This window comes from Pavona decussata, unplaced genomic scaffold, assembly GCF_977016875.1.
Source record: "Pavona decussata unplaced genomic scaffold, jaPavDecu1.1 SCAFFOLD_198, whole genome shotgun sequence".
Lineage (NCBI taxonomy): Eukaryota > Metazoa > Cnidaria > Anthozoa > Scleractinia > Agariciidae > Pavona > Pavona decussata.
Genome location: NW_028145606.1, coordinates 2,081,832 through 2,101,269, shown reverse-complemented (window position 1 = coordinate 2,101,269; position 19,438 = coordinate 2,081,832). Strand labels below are relative to the sequence as shown.

At 38.8% G+C, this 19,438-nt stretch overlaps 1 protein-coding gene across 1 annotated transcript in view; it reads right to left on the bottom strand.

Moving 5' to 3' along the window:
* Positions 1–19,438, bottom strand: part of LOC146461512 (uncharacterized) — a 190,709-nt gene that overhangs the window by 837 nt on the left and 170,434 nt on the right. The window contains exons 16-18 of the mRNA XM_085086896.1: positions 8,370–8,441; positions 1,355–1,426; positions 333–404 (exon numbers count right to left, since the gene is read on the bottom strand). Of these exons, the coding sequence (XP_084943022.1) occupies positions 333–404; positions 1,355–1,426; positions 8,370–8,441 (216 nt within the window). The remainder of the gene's footprint in view (positions 1–332; positions 405–1,354; positions 1,427–8,369; positions 8,442–19,438) is intronic.

Here is a 19,438-nt window from a genome sequence, read left to right as displayed (position 1 = left end):
GGGTATTTCCCAGACTACTTTTCGGCATTATCGCGTAGGCTTTTACGATTTTTTTTACGATTTGTTTTGTGGAAACAGCCGTATGTTCCGAAGATTCCTTATGCTTCAGGACGCCACTTTTACATTAAGAACTGTAAAGTGCATAATGGTGTCACAAAGGTGACCAAAGTTTTTTTCCACTTTTAAAATCTAGTTTTTAGGTACAATCTAACGTGGTCATTACTAAAGGTTTACTTGTATTAATATCAGCCATCCTCTACCATTTTCAGCTGTGAGAATGTAAAGACAAGAAGAAAACTTTGCTCGCCAAGGAAACAAACGTTTCTACTTACAGCCGTATTAGTTGTGTATTATTTTTGAAGACATTTTTGGGCAGGTCTTGTAACTGGTTGTATTGTAGATACCTAAAAATGTGAACGCAATTAGCGACATGGATGGAAAAAATGCAATCACGTACACTGATGGGTATACAGAGTCAGTACACTATACCTTCCTAATACTAATCAAAGTCTTTGGTACTGTATGATTGCATCTGTGCCTTGGAATTAAACAGTACCAGACATTTCTTAATGGCCTAGAATGTCTTTAGTAAAGTCAATAAAATCATTAGTTTGGATTAGTAATCAGAAGGTGTAATAAATAAAATAAAGTAAATAATAAAATTAAGTCATTCATCAGGGGATTAAATCACAAACTAAACAAAAAACAACTGGAAGTGATCTATTTTCCGTAGTTCTTAGAACTTAAGGCGGGGGTAAACCTAAATGCTGTTTTCACGCCACTTATGGAAATATCTCGTTCGCATTTCAGACAATACAAAAACTCTCTGCTCATAACACAAATCAATGTTTTGAGGTGTTTTGTAAATTTTTTGGTGATTTTTATGTATATTTGGGAGGATATTTCTCAAGAGCGTAGTAAATTTTGAAGTAATAAGAAATGGGGTAGTTTAAAAATTCGAATTTGAAGTTAAAATTGATATATGGACACCCAAACAGTCCCCTACTAACCTGGTGTGCTCTTGCCTTGGGGGAAACTGTCTGTTGGTGTTCCAAAAATAATTCTCTTTCTTTTATCCCTTCTTTAAACCACTTAAAATTCCATTCAATTCATGTTTACCCCCCACCTTAAGTATCATTGCAAATAGAAACACCCACTGTTAATTTTTGTGACCTTTTACGTGTGATTTTGTGTCTTTGATGGTATCCTGATTGGACTGTCCGAAAAACAAATGTTCTTGTAACAAATTTAGATCTATCCATAACAGGCAGAAAACAACAATTGAAACCGAACCGGAATTTTCTCTAAACATTTCCGTGTTCTCGGCACTGATTTTTTTTAATAATGTACTTACAAGTACTTTAATTTCTTCAAGTTGTGAAACACACTCTCGTTCAACTGCGTCAGGTTGTTGTCGTCCAGAAGTCTGCGGTAATTACAAAGGGTTTAAATCAGATTAAATTTAAAACAAGATTGTCATCTCTCAGTGATAACGCTGTTATTTTACAAGCCACAAGTATTATTTGAATAGTAAGGAAAGGTAAATAAATTAAGAATCGAATGAGATAATGTGTTAAATACACCTCTTCTTAAGAGGATATTTTAGGTGATGGGAAACTTTTAATAACATTATGTGGGAAAGAACTTCAGAGAGAAAGAAAAAGAAAACAGGGCACTTGGAGGATTTGACAATTACACCATTGACGGATAGAGGATGATGAAAATTCGCGACAAAATATTAAAATACGCAAAATACGCATTTGTAAAACGTATTAGTCACCCCCTCCCCTCCGCTATTCTGTTGTGTAGCTGAGTTAAATTTAGTTCAATCTAAAAAAAACTTGGAATAAAACGTCAAGTAAAACATTGCGGTTCAAGTTTTGTTTTTTAAAAAGCCACCATACTTTAAATGTTCCAATTGCAAGGGAGCACGTCAGTCCTCAGCTCTCTTTAATATAACCCCCCACCCCCACCCCTTCCAACCTTCAATTTGTTCCGACATCCCTGACTACGTTGTCCTTCGCGCGAAAAGAAGCGCGTATTTATACAGAAACATTACTACACAACAAAAGCGAGAAGTTGTGGTACAGATGGTTTTTAAACCTTCTGCTATCCATCTGTCTGTGACATCAAAGTGTCTATATATGTGCTACCGCGCTATGCAAATGTTTTTCATATATTTTTTTTCTTTGTTGTTTTGTATCGTTGTCACGTGCATGATAGAATGTAGCTCCTATTTCGTATAAATTCAGTTAGCGTCGTTGTAAATTTTGCATTTTTAGGCCCGGTTCAGACGCCGAACTTTTCATAAGCCGAACCTAATACCTCGAATTAAGTACATGAAAAGTTCGGCGTCTGAATTAGTTGAGAACGGCTGTTTCAATTTGGAACGACTCAGCCGTTCTTTTCGCCTAGCTCAGCCGGGAATTTCGGCTTTGGAACGGCTTTGATTCAGACGTCGAACTTTTCATGAGCCGAACCTAATGCATAAATTATTATAACGTTTTTCAAATATAAAAGAAATAAAAAAAAACCGCTGACATTTCGATTGGTTTTGCTTTCAGTAATTAATTAATTTCGGCTAATTGATTCGGTGTCGGAATCAAAAGGCGGGAATCTTCTTGATTTGGGCCGACCTTAATTTGAATTAAGTTCGGCTCATGAAACTGAGTTCGGCGTCTGAACTGGGCCTTAGTCTACCACGGTACTTGGCGTTGTAGCGTATCGTCGCAAAGCTTCTGTAGTTGGCGTCGTATCCTTACGCTTTTGGACCTACTTGTATGGAGAATCACCGATAAGGTTCGTTTTCATTCGTATGTTTCATTTTATTTTGTATCGTTCCTTACTATTATGGTATTTTTCTTTTAGAACTGTCACGCTGGGACGGGCTGGATTATCCGTTATGTCTTGTATCTCGTGTCTTATGGGGTTACTCCAGTAAATAAAACTTTACGTAGTGAGCGCTTGTTGATTTAGCGGCTAAAGTATGATGAAGCAGATAACAGGCGCGACCACCAAAATACAAATTAAAAGAAAGAGATAGGAGCGGTATTTCATACTACACCTCCACTAGGGTTATATCAAAATTTACTTAAAATGGAAAGTGCTTTGCATCATGATGACATATTTGTTCACGTTTCTTTCTCAGTGGTTCATATTTCCACGCGGGATCAGTGCATTTGCTTATATTTGTTCTTTTTGAAGTATGATAATGACTTATTTTAATCCCGGCCGAGCAAAACCGTTTTGCAGTCGGTGAGATAACCTGTAAATAGGCTCCCAAGTGGGGTATAGGGCGAAGAGAAAATGGAGCTTGGTCTTGGTTGCCCCAGACCGGTGCGAGTCTCAGGGTTTTTGGCTTTGAGTTACCAGCAGCTGCGAATTAAAACTGGACACAGTAGCAGCCCTTATCTTGTTTAATATTGATGTAGAGGTGGCCTCTCCTATAAGCCTGGTGGTTTCCTGAGGTCTCCTTGCCTAACAACCTGTGGTATATTTTTAATAATTTGTTATCCACATAAAGGCAAATAAATGATGATGATGATGATGATAACTGCTTCGCAAACGTCATTGCAAGAACACTGACGTACCTAGATGTAAATTGATTAATAACTGAGAAATAGTTAAATTTGGCAGCGGCAATTTTTGAGAGGCCAATTCTTAGGAGCAGACTTTTATTGGTGTATTTTTAATGGATTTAGAAACAGTGAAGCATTAGACTTACTACCATGGTCATTTAGTATGTTTCAACAAGTGCTATTTTCTTGTTAAAATAGCAATGTGAGTGAATTCGAATTGCCTGCAAAATTGGAATTTAGTACTGAGAAGATGAGCAGTGGATGAGCAGTTCCTTCTCGTTTTATCTTGCTCGCAATATTTTCTTCGCCTTTGTTATCTGGGCGCATCGCCATTTTCTTTGCACCCCTCCCCACTAACAGGCAATGAGATGTATTTATTACGATCAAAAATTTAAGTTTGTGAAAAAGTCTGAAAATTGGGTAACTTTTCCAAGGAGAGTTTTCGTGGTGAATATTATATCTTTTGGTCTCCCAAACTCCATTATATATAAGTAAAGAAATAATAGGAATAAAACAAGAACAGTCTGTCAGTATTGTAAACTCCAAGGAGCAGTAACACCCAGCCGGATATGTCAATGCCCATTTTCTCACTGTTGTCCTATTCAGTACCTACTGAACCAAGTGTCCTTCTTTACAATGCTACCCAGGTGTAATGAATGCGTGGCTGTGCACCAGGTTAACCTGTTCTGTGAAAGCTCTAACCAGTCACCGTTTACAACTCGAAGTATAACTTGGCTACTGGAAAAGTCTGTGAGTACTTTTTCAAATGACCTCCCTCTCCCCCCCCCCCCCCCCCCCCCTTTGGCTTAGCATCACAGTAAATTATTGCCGGTTGCATGCCATTGGTGTTGCTCTTGCTGATTATACGCCAACTACACTTTATAATGTTGAACGCCAACGCAGTTCAGCGAAATGTTCGGATGAGTTCTTGCATTTTACGTCTATTATGATTTTGATACGGTGTTTTCCAATTGGAATTTGTCTGCCAGAGATGTTTTATTTCACCTTTCTTTTGTTGTAGTCATCCTTTCCTTTCATGTCTTTTGTTTTGGCATTTAGGTCTTGTCAAAGAAAGTGGGACTACCGTTTTACAAATATTAGTTTGGCGAGCAATGTTTTTGCAAGGTCCATAGAAGCTTGTGTTAGCCGTGAGTGATCTCCTTATAATTGCCCTCGTTAGGTTACCTGTGCAAGAAGTCCCTAATTTGTAAATAAAGGGTTCCCGTATGTTACATCCAACAAGAAGCATGACGTGAAAGTTTGTATTCTAGAGTTAGATAATCTGATATTTTTTTCATCGATCATGAGCGTCGATATCGAAATTCAACAGGTTATGGTCCCATTAGAGAACATCTTTCAGGATATGGAAGGCTTCTTTTCGATAGAAATGAACGTAAATATGAACGGTCGGAAGTTAAATTTTCTTGGACACATGCGATTGCGAATCTGAAAGACACCCTGTCAGCAGACACCCAGAAAGGCCTTAGTGCAACTTAGAACCGAGAAGCGTTCGCGGAACTGATTCAGTTTCTCGATGGTAAAAGTCTTTCCCTCGTCATGAGAGATGCTGTAGATGATGGAAGAAAAGCATTGAATCGAAGATGTTAAGACCCATTATGCTGGTACGGGCAAGCCAAGAGTCATCGCATTGTATGCTGAACTGACGTCGCTAGTAAAGGCAAATGAATCCGTGACTGACTATGTTATAACAACAGAGACTGCTGCTCGGCAGTCCTTAGAAGCGCAGGAGAAACCGTGACTGGTGGTCTTCTTATAGCCATGGTATCGAAGCGTTTTCCAGATGATTACAAACCGTTTCTTGTTGTTATTACCCAAAGCGAGAAGCACCAAACATTCAGTAAGTTCATAGTCGCATTACAAGGTTTCCAAGACACAGAAGGAGCTAACACAGCCGCCGGAGATGACTCGATTATGAAGGCTAGGAATAACCACCCTAAGTCTAACCAAAATGCGAAGGAAACCAAGAATGGTATTACCCCTGTTACAAACGTGGCTAATCAGGTCATATCGAATGCTAGTGTAAGAGAAAAAAAAGCTAAGACTAGACACTTGTGTAGCTCTTGTCGTAGTAAGTCACACAGTGACAGAACGCGTCGTCGCATGGCGACAGAGTAGACATGTACCAGATTAATCAGGCCTGTGAAACTGCAGATGATTCACATGATGAAGTACTAGAATACTTGTCCCCATTTGAAACCAACACTCATAATTCAAGAAAACCTAACACATTGCTGGAAGAAGAAGGCACATCATTGCTGATGAATCCAAGTTAGCCAAGTTTGAAAACACATTCAAACCGGATAAACACTACATTGAACAAGCAAATGGATTACGATCAGACAATGTTGCGCTCAAGAGAGGAGGCGTGAAAATAACCAGCAAGGATTCAACTGGAACACACGTCAGGGCGACTCTAATGAACGTTTTTTACATTTTATCGTATCGATCCTCAAGATATCTTTTTTGTCCAAGCTGCAACCGAGAGGGGTGCTAGTGTTACTTTCTAGCCGGATTCTGCTGAACTGATTTAGAAGGACGTTACTAAATTTAACATTGAAAAACATGGTACATTGTATTATGTAAGCGCATATGATGATTTGATTGATTCTGATTCTGCCAGCTACCACATGTGGTCTGAAGGACTGGCAAGAAATTCTGGGATACTGTAATTATGAGGACATTCTGAAATTAGAACATGCAGTAGATCATATCTAGCTAAGTCAGAACAACACCAGTAGACCTAGCGATCGCGAGGTTTGTGTACTAGGGAAACTGACGCACAGTAGAAATAGGAAGCCTGATGAATGCCGACTGAATCATTGGAATAAATAAGTCTATGCTAACCTTGCTGGACCTGTTGATCCAGCCTCTAGAGAAGGTTATAGATATTATTTAGCATTCATTGACGATTTCTTAAGAGCAGTATTTGTATATGTTTTGAAGAATGAGAGTGACACCGTAGCTGCCACAGTGAGATTTCTAGCGGAGTCGGCCCCATTTGGTAAGGTCAAATGCGTACGGTCTGACAACGGCGGGTAATTTACATCCGGCACGAGTTCTAGTCTCTTCTCAGAAATAACCAGATAAGGCAGGATACTTCTGCGCCTTATTTCCCACACCAAAATGAAGCTGCTGAGCGCCACTGATGAACTCTGTTTGCGATGGGTAGATACAGAGCAGTTTAAGTAAAGAGTTTTGGACATATGCAGTCATCGCAGCTGCATACATGCAAAATACTGGTGCTCTAACAATCGTCTGTAGCAAACACCCTATTCTGCTTTGACAGGCTGCAAGCCTAACTTGTGGGGTTTTTGGCTCTGAGTGCTATGCTTACAGGCGGAAGAAGCAGAAATTAGACCAAAGGGATTTTCGTCAGGTATGACAATGGGATCCCTTCTTACTTAGTGTATTTCGCAGATATTGGCAAAGTATTGAAATCCAGGCAAAAGTTCCTTATTTGTAAAAAAAAAAAGTACCCGGATATTGCATCCAAAAGATAGCATGGCGTGAAAGTTTGTATCCTAGTGCTAGACAATCCGATTGTTTTCTTCCATCATGAACTCCGAGTCACTGAGTACTGCTACTCAGGAACAAAGTAAAATTAGATTTTACTGTCAGATTAGTAAAATATTGTCAATGGAACGTGGCTCGCGTGCGCTACTCGTTCTCAGCGAGCTATTCATGGCGGATCGCTTTCAGTGGAGCTACTGTGTAGTCATGCTTCCAAGGTCAGCACAATCAATAGTTTTGTTGTAGCTTAGCTCACAACATTATGGTTTTGTTGTCCTCAGCTTACTGTAACAGCTATTTGCATTGGCCGAAAGTATTAAGGCCTCATTCATAACTTGATAAGTACACGTGTAAAGCCAAGCCGCTGTATAGTACAGCTTAAACTACTGGCTAAGTAAGCAGACACTGTCTAGCTATAAAATCCCAAGCAAACTGTTCAAGGTTCAAATTGCAGTTCTGTTGTGTAGTGTAGTCACTATTTGCTGTCAATTTATCAAAAATTTTTTCCCTCCCACCCTCCCAGTTGGGGATGGGTTGTTTGCGTTCCTTGCTTTAATAAACTAGGGTCACTCCCGCGTGGTGCGCTGAAGTCTGCGCAGCGACTTCCCCCAAGCTTGTTCGCGTCTTTGCTTTTGTTTATCGCCTGCTAACCAATACTCTTGTCCGATCCAACACGTGCTGTCTGCCATTCAGCTCGTAGTGCTGGGGAGATAAGTGAGGTTGTTTTTGTCACGCAAACCGGAAGTCGCATTGACTAACCTACTGCAAGGCAGTGTTCCCCTCAATAACGCCATTTTGAGTCGTTATCTTGTTTGTTTAGTATTTTGCGCATTCCTTTAGTGCATATCGCTGTCGCGATACGTTCCTCGGGAACAGTGACATAAATATTTTAAAGAGGAATTCCCTCTTAAACAAGATAAGTTCTGCGTAGAAAACATTTTGTAGCTAGAATGAATTTTCGAAAGCAAAACTGGCAGTAGTTCAGCGATCAGTCATTTCAGTTCCAAGTCTTTTCACACTGTATTGTATCCTGCTTGTTTTAGTCACGTGTCCAGGGGTAAACAGAAAAAAACATGATAACATTAAATATGTAAACTTTCACAAACGCCCATATAATTATGTGTTCAAATCTTGATATCGAGGACTTGTGGTAGTTACAGGCAAAAGAACGGTTCATTTTGCGTTTAATAGCCTCATATTTCACAGTATTCTCTTTCAAGGATAAACTTCACTTTCTTCAGCTAAATAAGCCTCACTTACAGAGTTTCCAGCTCAGGATTGTTGTCAAATATCCCAGGAGGCAATTCTTGTAGCTCGTTACCTTCCAACCATCTATACAAAAATAAAATGAAATAAAATAAAATAAAATAAGGCCAAGGTAGCAGGAAGGTCCATAAACCTTTTTGGATTTGGAATATCTGAGGAAGGATGGGAGTGTCTGAAAGAGTTGTTGCATCTGGCACTTATCTAACCTGCTTTGCGTTTGCAAACAGTGCTGTTAGAGCTACTTTCCTTACAAAAACATACAAGTGACTGATGGAATGAGAAATACACCTTGGAGATAATGTTTTGTATATTTAACTGACCTAGTTCAGCAGCTTTTTTGTAAAGTTAATTGTCGCATTATCTCCTACTCGATATTAGAAGAACGTTAATTAAAAAGTGATAAACAACAGGCATAGGTGGTAAGCTGAGCCTTTCTTTTCATTCAAACTTTTTCTAATTAAGGACTATTTCATGTCATTTTTTCCGTTAAAGCCAAAGTTTTTCTTTGAATGTGGATGTCTATGGTTTGTCATTCGCCGCCACATTATTAGTACCGTAAAAAAAAACTTATGTTCAGTAACATAAAGATGCCGGCCCTGATCGCTACATTGGGTGAAAAAGGTTACGCATTGTTAAAAATGCATTATGCTTTTGATGTTTATATTTTCTTAATTTTGGAAAGTTAGGACTATTGAATTTGGTTTTGCATGCCTCGCCGGGAGACGAGAAATGTGTTTTCATTGTTAGAGCTAGTGAATTCTCGGGATCATAAATAACAAAACAACAAAATTAGAAGAAAGACATCGAATAATAAATACCAAAAAAGTAGTAGTTAATTAGAAAGACTTGTTTAGCTTTTATGATGCTGATTAGGTATCTTATTGATGGTACTGTCTCCGTCCCACTTGTGGTCATAAGGATTAATGTTCTGTAATTTACGAAAAGCCTCACTTACAGAGTCGTCAAGTCGGTATTGTTGTCAAACATTCCACACGACAAGTTCCTCAATTCGTTGTTAGACAAGAACCTGTCAAAAATATGTATTTCAGTCTGAGCAGGGAAAATATGTTGCTTTTTATTTATTATTTTTAGCTAAAGGAGAATTGCTAAGAACATCCACTTAACACATAAGTACCCGCCGTCAAAATACATAAGTTTGACTTATGAGCTTAACGGTTTTGAGTTATAATAAGCCATAATACCGATTGTTTCAAGCCTCTAATTATTCGCATTAAAAAAAAAATGCGAAATGCCAACCTCGTTTAACTCATTGTAGGAAAACCGCAAGCTTTTACACTTTCAATAAGATAAGAAAATCTTTGAACGTTTACTTACAGACCCCACAGGTCAGCTTTATCATCGAGGTATTCTGGAGGCACGTTCCCTTCACCATATTGCTCCTCTAACCGATCATGAAGCCATTCCCCAGGATGTAACCTAACAAGATATGATCGAAAGTCAATCAGTGCGGCTGTTGCTAATTATTATATTATTAGCAATTGTTCAGGGATCATTTTAAAGATAAAAAAATGTATTTTCCCTTACGGTCGTCCCAGGTCAGTGTTTTTACCAAAAACACCTGAAGGCAAGTCCTCTAGCTGGTTGTTATTCAAGTTCCTGTAGAGAAATAATCTTAAATTAAAATGCAGTTGTTTCCAAATGTAAATTTTCTGACGGATGTCACTCAGTTTTTCTTTTTAGATTAATTTTCTGCTTTTCTTTTCACAAACATCAGCAGATGAATAGAATTAATATTCTTCCTGGTGAAGGTTATTCGTAAGTAATGTGTTTTCTCAGTAAATACAGTCTCGTGATCTTTCATTATATTTATATTCTTCTTATTTCCTTAGCACTAAATTGGAGCAACAACGTTAACAGCCAGAATAGTATAAAATGCTAGTTTGTTTTCTAGTTATTGCATGATTAGTCATTTTACATTGACGCACCTCTTATTCAAAATAAATAAATAAAATACTCACAGGCTTCTCAGCCGGATATTGCGGTCAAAAATCCCCGAAGGCAAGGTCCTCAGTTCATTGTCACCCAAGTTTCTAAAGACAAACAAATTTTAATTTAAAAGCATTATAACCAACATACAACCGATTAATGCTATAAATACAAACAGATTGCTATATAACCGGCGATAACCTTTATTCGGCACGAAGACATACACGGATATTTGTCTGTGGTCATTTTATGTTCCGAGAAGGAAACAGCTTTCCAGAGTGAGGCTAGAAGAAACCTGTGAGGTTCAAGGTAAACAGATAATGTGCTAATTGTCTTTAAAATCTAATTATCATTAATGACAGCATTCGCAGGATCCTTACTGTCAGACAGGGTAGGTTGTTTGTCTTTTAGTGTTTTCCACCACAGTAACCACAAGCTCGTCTGTGTCAATCGGAATTACAAACTCCTACCATCTTGAAATTTTTAACGAAATTTTTCCATGAAATTGACGCAACTGGACTGATTTAAAAACTGTTGAATTATCTCTTGGGGAATTTTGCAAATATGTCATTTACAAAGTAACATACCCCTAAATTGTCTTCCAGTTTGCCATTTGTCATTCTCTTATGGGTTGTTATGTACCAGTCAAATGGAAGCTTCAACATCCCACCCGGGCAACGCCCCGGGCATTGGAATTTTTTTGAAAATTAGTGTTCAAATTACCTCCTCCCCGAGCCAAATAGCTGTTCAAATGCCCCACCCCGGGGAAATAAGCCATTCTTTTTTATACAGTTTTTAAGCGATATACAATATTATATGGAGATCAAAATTACTCAGTTCTAGAGTAAAAACATAATCAAGGGCGCCGCCAGCGTTTGCACGTGGTGACTCAAGTTTCACACGCACATGGATGAATTAAGGATGCCAGAGACGCCTTCAGTTCACGAACCAAAGTTTAAATTAACAGCAAATGATTCGCATCCAATGTAATAAGAACTGAGAAAGCACTATGAATATACCTGAAATACGAACACAACATGTCAAACATCGTAGACTAAACCCATATTATTTAAGCTTTCAAAATAAATTGTATCTTGTGCGCAGCGGCGCCGCATGAAGCCTCGACCCTTCCCTTAAACAGGAAGTTCCGAGATAAAAGGGGCCTGGCCAGGCCATTCTCACCTTCAGTTGTCAATCAACCATCAGAGCGTAGACAACTGACAAACATGTGCCTTTTTCATCGGCTTTTACCGATAAAATTGGCTTAGTTTTCAGATTAACCCTTGTTAGACAAATAAGAACTTGATGTCTCACATTGCTGTGGTGATATTATAAAATTTTGAGGCATATTTTTCAGTGGACGCTTGAGTCAACAACTTGCCACGACTGAACAGTGACTAAATTTGCATCTCACGCCCGCAAAGGTGTGAAATGAAGGAGGGGCTTTCCCTTTTAGAGCGGAATTTCTTGTTTAAAAATCAGACAAAATTGACATGTCGACCTCCGCCATAACTTGTGGGGGGGGGGGGGGGGGGCACTAACTTATCATGCCTCGTAACTTATCACGCACTTAGGCACGTCACATGACATCAAGGCTAGGGTTCAAATTCCCCACCCCTTATGCATGGGGATCAAATTTCCCATCCCCCGGGAAGGCAAAGGGGCCAAATGCCCGGGGTATGCCCGGGGGGGGGGACGTTGAAGCTTCGATTTGACGGGTACATCAGTGATAGTTCTAGCTACTCACATCACAGCCAGGTCTGCGTTATGATCGAAAATTCCTTCAGGCAACGACTTTAAATCGTTGTTATTCAACTTCCTACCAAACAAAACTCAGCATGAGACCTTTGCATTACTTCTCTGTAATAATAAGCTAAACTGTGGTAACAGATTCCTTCAGAATCCAGATCCATCCGACAGTTTTGAATAAACAAGAAAAAAGGCGAGTCCAAGAATAGTAATATTGCAGAACCAAGTTTTGGTTTATGCAAGATTTAATTAAGAAGATGCAATACTTCAACTCTATTCCAGAGTCATAATCATGTCGTGTCACAAGGATGTTACTGTAACAGTAATTATACCTAAGAAAATTAGCATATGGTACACAATGAATAAAGTTATTAGAACAAGTCTAATTCTCTGGAGGCTTCAAGGCCTTCATTAATTGTAGGCTTCAAGTTCTTTATGTAGAAAGCTTCTAGAAACCCAAGCTATGACCAATTGTCATTACGATCTATTATTTCACAGTTATTGTGGATTAACTGCCTGATAAATATGGTCATTACAATAGCACAGTGGTGGAATCAGACAAGCCGAAAATACTAATTCTTTAAATCTATCACAATTAAATAAGTGTCTGAACATAGATTATTCAGATCTGGTGGCATGTTCACGAAGCCAAAAAGCTAAGGAACGAGAACCTCTACATATGGTTACCTGGATATACCTGACAAGCAATACTATATGAAAGCAAAACGAATGAGTATTCTTAGAAAGCTACCTGTGTGATACTTAAACCAGATAAGGGACAGGGTGTTGTATTAATGAAGAAAGAAGATTACATCTCTTTACTTGAAAGTCTATTTGCCGAAACGTACAAGTTTAAACGTCTACAAAAGAAACCCACGATAACAGAAAAGAAACAGACGAGACCAGCGACCGCACAAATTGGACGAGCTCATGGCTTCCCCAAATGAAGACGTACAAACAGTACACCAATTTACCGAAGTTTCGCCTAATTATTGATACCACCAACACTCCTTATTCGTATATAGGTAAATTTCTTAGTTCTGATTTTCTTGCTCCTTTAACTCTTAATCAGTATTCAGTTGAAGATTCTTTTGAGGCATTTCAATGTATTAACAATATTCCTACTGAATATCGTATCTTTTCATGTATAATATCATTAAGACCGAATTAGAGGAACAGTTCGTTACTAAATTGATTTTTAATGGCACAATTAATACATCAGTCAATTCCAGCTGTGCCCAAACCCCCCCCCCTCCCCCAAGGCCGACCCCCGGGAATTAGAATATTTTGAAAATAAGTTGGAAAATGCCCCACAGCCGGGACAAAACGTTGTTCAAATGTCCCGGGGTAGGGGATCAAAAATGTTTTGTTTTCTTCCTTTCTCGACTTACTTGCGATAAAATCTAAGGTAATCCAGGCCAAATTTAGTCCCAGCTAGGTCTTGTTTCCCGTATTTAGTGCCAAATAGGTCATTCTGCAGCTCTAGCATTCCATTCGCGTCCTATCTAGAAGTATTCTAGAAGAAACTTGCTGAATTTTCCAATGAATTGGTCATTAGAAGAAGCGAAAATGTTATAAGGTAAAAAAGGGAGATGGTCAAATACGCCGGGGTAATTGGGTGGAAGGCTAATGCCTAACCCCCGGGATGGACAGTGTGGGAAAATGGCCCACTATTGCCCGGGGAGGGGGGGATGGGCACAGCTGGAATTGACTGGTGCATAAGTTCTATATACGGTATGTAGACGACACACTTATTTTGCTGAAGCGCTCTGACGTTAACCAAGTCCTTAACAAGCTTAATTAATTTGACAAGAACTTACTGTTCACTGTAGATACTTTTCTTGATCATAAAGTGCATTTTCTAGACCTTCTAATCAATAACAATCTGAACGACCTTTATTATCAGGAAACCCATACTGATCAGTATAGTTCTTTTTTTAGTTTCACACCTTGGCGTTTAAAGACCGCTTGGTAAAAGCTTTGTTTTTCAGAGCGGCCCAGATTTGTAGTAATTTTAAGCTTTTCCTGAACCAAGTCGAAAGGATCATCAAATTTTTATCTTGGAATGGATTCCCTAAGAGAGTTTGCAAGTCCATTCTCGATCGCCTTAACGCGAACAGAGAACGCCCACCTGAAAGTCGAGTCGGAGAAAACAATCAAGCTAAAACAATCTGGATAAAATTACTATAACTTGGTCGGAGAGGTGAAACCCTGATTAACAAATCTATCAAGAAATTGAATAGGTTATTTCGCGATAATGTTAAGTTTGTAAAAGTTTATTCTACTTCCAAGCTTTCTCATTATTGTTCCATTGTTTTTTATTTATTTATTTTATTTATTTTTTTTTTTGCTCGCGTAGCTTAAGTAGCAAATGAGGTTCTCTGACAAGTTCGAAAACATGTACCCGTAATATTTAGCCAGGGCATCGCCCGGTTCTAAAATTTAACGTCGGTCGGTCGGTGAGAATATTAATAATAATAATAATAATAATAATAATAATAATAATAATAATAATAATAATAAAAAAAATGATTTTAAAAAAATAATAATCTCTTTATTAAAATATTCCAAGTAAAACGTTATTTACAGGTTAAAAGTAGCTATATATAGCTATATAATAATAACTATATAATAATAATAATAATAATAATAATAATAATAATAATAATAAAATAGAAAAAATGATTTTAAAAAAATAGTAATCTCTTTATTAAAATATATATTCCAAGTAAAACGTTATTTACAGGTTAAAAGTAGTTATATATAGCTATATAATAATAACTATATAATAATAATAATAATAATAATAATAATAATAATTATTAATAATAATAATAATAATAATAATAATAATAATAATAATAATAATAATAATAATAGAAATAATAATAATAAAAGGAAACAGTAATGGTAGTCTGAAAGCAAACGATGTTATGAAAACGAACAAAAATTTGTCAGTTGTCAGTAAAACCGAAGGTGACAACACTCTGAAAAGGTAAAGCATTGTCATATGTTGAAGGAACTCCTCCGCTAAATGCTGATCTCTTTGAACTTATCGGGGGAAATTAAATTATGAATACCTTTTCATTAAATATTATGCTCACGTTTTCGCATTTGTCATGGCTTTGAAAGACAGTTCGGCGTGCATGTATAGTTACATATTTTTTAGCTTTCTTTCGGAGGAAAACTTAACGATCCCATCTAAGAATTGATAGTAAAAGGGTAAAAGGTTTTTGAATCCGGAACTAAGTAGCGAGGAGTGATACTTTTAGTATTTACGGCCCGTAAAATACGTTTTCAATTCCAAATTCAAATTAAATGCTAAATTGGGTGAGCTCAGCTTCTGGGAAACGTGATCATAAAGGTAATGACTTATTGCCATTTTTTTCTGAAACTCACCTACACCTGGGTCGACTGGCCGAACGACGGTAAACGGAGAATAAGCAAAGGGGATGGCTAATAACCACCGAATGTTAGCCTCATGGCGCAAAATGGGAGATCTACCTTGTCTGTAAAAAATGGTCTTAAATTTAAGCTTCCTTTTAAACGTCTTGCAACTGACACAGTAATGCAAAGGGCCAAAATTTATCTGGAATTTTGATTAAAGCATTGAAATGAAGTGAGAAACAGTAAGGTCAAGAATTGTCAGCAAACAACAGTATTTTCACTTCTAATGGTTATTTTTTCCATAATTTGTTCGTCGTGACCTCTTACTGAATCAGCTAGCGGGACTCGTAGGATGTATAAGTCACAAAACATTACCATTCGTGGTCACGTAAGCAGGTTTGAAGATCTGCCATAATGGATTTATTTTCTGTGTTCGATTCGTGGAGCAAATTTTGGCGCACTGGAGAAAGTGGTCAGATTGGTTTGGATTCTTGCCGCGTCCGATACGGTTGGGCCGTCGTTTACTGTCTATGCGGTTTTAAAAATTAGGTCGGTTGTTTCGTCGGAATAAAAAAAATGGAAAAGAACAAACAACAAACGAAACGAGAGGCGTTGCAGGGGGTGGGGCGGGGGTGAGGAGAGGGAAGAAATGGGTAGTAAGAAACCGGGAGACACAGTAACTAAACTTGAAGATCTTAAAATGGTTACTTTAGAACAACTGAAGAAGCCATTATGTATGCTTGCTATTGCCTATAGATGATCAATTTTAAAATAGCTCCTCCCTATATAAGCAAGCTTTTCCAGGAACACTCTGGTACCCAACCTCGTTCCCAGCACGTCATGTGATACACAAACAATACCATTGTTGGTCTAAAAGAAAAAGACGAAGTCCAAAAACTCGTGCCAATAGCAGATAGGTAGGATATCAATTGACAAGAGCCTGTCTCTATAGCTTTCCTCACATAGGAAGGGTAGATCTAAAATAAACTTTGAGGCGCGTCGCTGGACGCGTTCGATGCGTCTTATGAGGTCTATTGTTTGCGGAGACCACACTTGCGTGGCGTAGCCAAGAGCAGGACGTACGATGGCTAAGTAGAGTGTTCTGCGGGTGCTTGAGCTTAGAACGTCCATCGCACATCTACGTATGAACCCCAGTAACTTGTTTGCCTTAGCGCACTGTTCGAGCGTGTGCTTTTTCCACGTTAAGTCGGAACTAACGTAGACTCCGAGGTCTTTCTCGTGATTGGTGACCTCTAGCGGCTTGTTATTTATCTTGTACTGGAACTTAACAGGATTGAACTTTCATGTGATGTGCTGCTGCTAGCATTTTTTTTGGTTGAAAACCAAGCCTGAAGAGATAGACCAGGCCTCCAGTTTGTCTAGATCGTTTTGCAGGAGGATAGCGTCTTGGGTGGAGTCAACCCTCCGGCACAGCTTAGTGTCGTCAGCAAATGAGGCCACTTTCGAGCTAACCACAACATCAGGGAGGTATTTCACGTACAAAAGAAACAATATTGGGCCCAGAATGGAGCCCTGGGGGACTCCTGACCTGACATCCATCTCGGGGGAACTGGTACCGAGTAGGTTAACCCGTTGTCTCCGGCCTAGCAAGTAAGACCGTAACCATGATAATAGGTTTCCAGAGATGAGAAAGTTAGTCTGAAGCTTGCTCAGCAACAGAGTATGATCGACCTTGTATATGATGTCTGTTTGCTTGCCAGCGTCCTGTAGCGAGCCGATGTGATCATGTACTTCAAGAAGTTGGGTGGTACAAGGTTTACCTGAAGTGAAGCCATGTTGGGTGCAGCTGATAAGGCAGAATATGTGGTCACGTATTTTGCCCAGCACACAGCGTTCAAGAACCTTGGAGACTACTGAGAGGAGAGATTTTGGGCGATAGTTATCTACGCACTGTTTTTCTCCTTTTTGTAGACAGGGATGATATTCGCCAGTTTCCAGTCGTCCGGGAGCGTACCACGGAGACAGGTTAAACACCTGAGTTAGTGATAGGGCTATTTGCCGCGCTGTTTCCTTGAGGAGACGACAGGGGAAGCCGTCTGGATCGGTAGCCTTGTTGGGGTCAAGAGCTAGCAGAGCCTCCGATACGTCCTCCGTGGTGAGGCTGACGTCACACAGGGCGTGGTCCGATGGTTAAGTCTTCGTTGGTGTCGGGTCTGAGTGTTCCTTGGTACTAAACACGGACGTAAAGTACTCGTTGAACATAGATGCGATATCAGCAGGGCTTGAGGCCGTGCGAGTTGGTGTCGATACCCCTTTGCCGACGCCCATTGACATGGTATCAGGAAAATTAGACTCTTTACTACTGAGCTTAAATACCGACCAAAATCTCTTTGGGTTGTTACGGAGGTCGGAGTCCAGAGAATTAAATAGAGAATTAAATAGCTTTGGGCTATTACTTTTAATTTCGAACTCCAAAAAACGTGAATTATTGTAACTGAAGGAGAAGAGAACCTAAAGCGAGCCGTGAGAGTACCGCCACATTTGAAAGTTTTCGACATTACGATAACTCGTTCATTGCGTATGCGTGAAAGTTTACGACAGATCAAGCGAGTGGCATTTCCCCCACATTACGATAACTCGTTCATTGCACATGCGCGCATGAAAATCAGTCACCAGTTAATAAACAGACATGACATGACGGAGAAATTAGAATTAGACAAACACCTAAACCACCACTATTCCACACTCTTAGAAAAATTGGTAAGACGAGATCAGTCAATAGACCTTAATTATTTTAGGATGAGAAAGACGGAAACGGGAAAATATCGTCTCCTGAAATGTGCCTCAGCCTATTGCACGGACAGAAATCATAGCTCAAATATACAATGCATTTCGTTTATTTTCCTAAAGGGAACTAAGGTTGCGTTCGATTGACCGTATTCCGGAATAGGAATAAGCGGAATAGATGTTAAATTTCTCTTTTTAAGTAATTTGAGAGGACATTTCGGTACTTATTCGCTGACACATGATATATGAAGAGTCATTTCGTACTCTGGTAACTCCTAAAACCTCTTAAGAGGGATTTCTTGTCATTGTTGCTTGCATTCCTATATCGGAACAGGGTCAATCGAACGCACCCTAAAGTTTCACATGACACAACCCAGCTCCCATCCCGTCCTAGAAAATTCATTGAAGCTTGCAAATACAGCCGTACGGGCTTAACATGAATTAATCTATAGCCGAATGCCAATCGAGACAAATGTAAAGCCTTTTTTCAATGATTCTTTGCTGTTGTTGTGGGCTTAGAATATGTAGCAACACATAGTAAGTCCACGAGAACTTTAAAATGCAAAAATTTATAGTAGATTTTATCCATTTTGGCGGACGAATGGTGGTTGTTGATGAAGCCTCACGGTTGAGAACCCAAGATTTTACCTATCTACAATCACCTATCTACCTCCCTGATAGTTTCATTGCACGGGGATCCTACAGTCTTTTAATTTAATATCAATCCAATTTAAAACTAAGCGAATACTGCTATTTTTTATAGTATTTTAGAGTAGAATGCAATAGTATTAACTAGAGTGCCAAAACATCCAGTGCCTGATCACTGGTTATTTCTTACCAAACACATTTGCCAAAGAGATCACCCACACTTGCTAACGATACTTAATTACTGCGAGTAGGAAGAATATTTTGTTGGTAGCAATAATAAGAAAACACTAAAAGATGTTGAGGCAGTAAGGGCCCGGTTACATGGCGAGGTTTTAGTAATGATAAAACATTACATTAGTCAGTAAAACAGCAATGGACCAAGGTTGAGTGGCTTCTGGGAGTATCACGGCATCTTTTTTGCACTGATAACACTGGATGTCTTCCCTGATAAGAGCATCACTTTCCACTTTTTTTTTTCTTTTTTTAACATCTCTTTATTAAAATTTACCCAAAAATCTACTTTTTATTACAATTTAAGAAACTTCACACAGCTCCTCTGGTGGAGTTTTACATGATATGCCGGC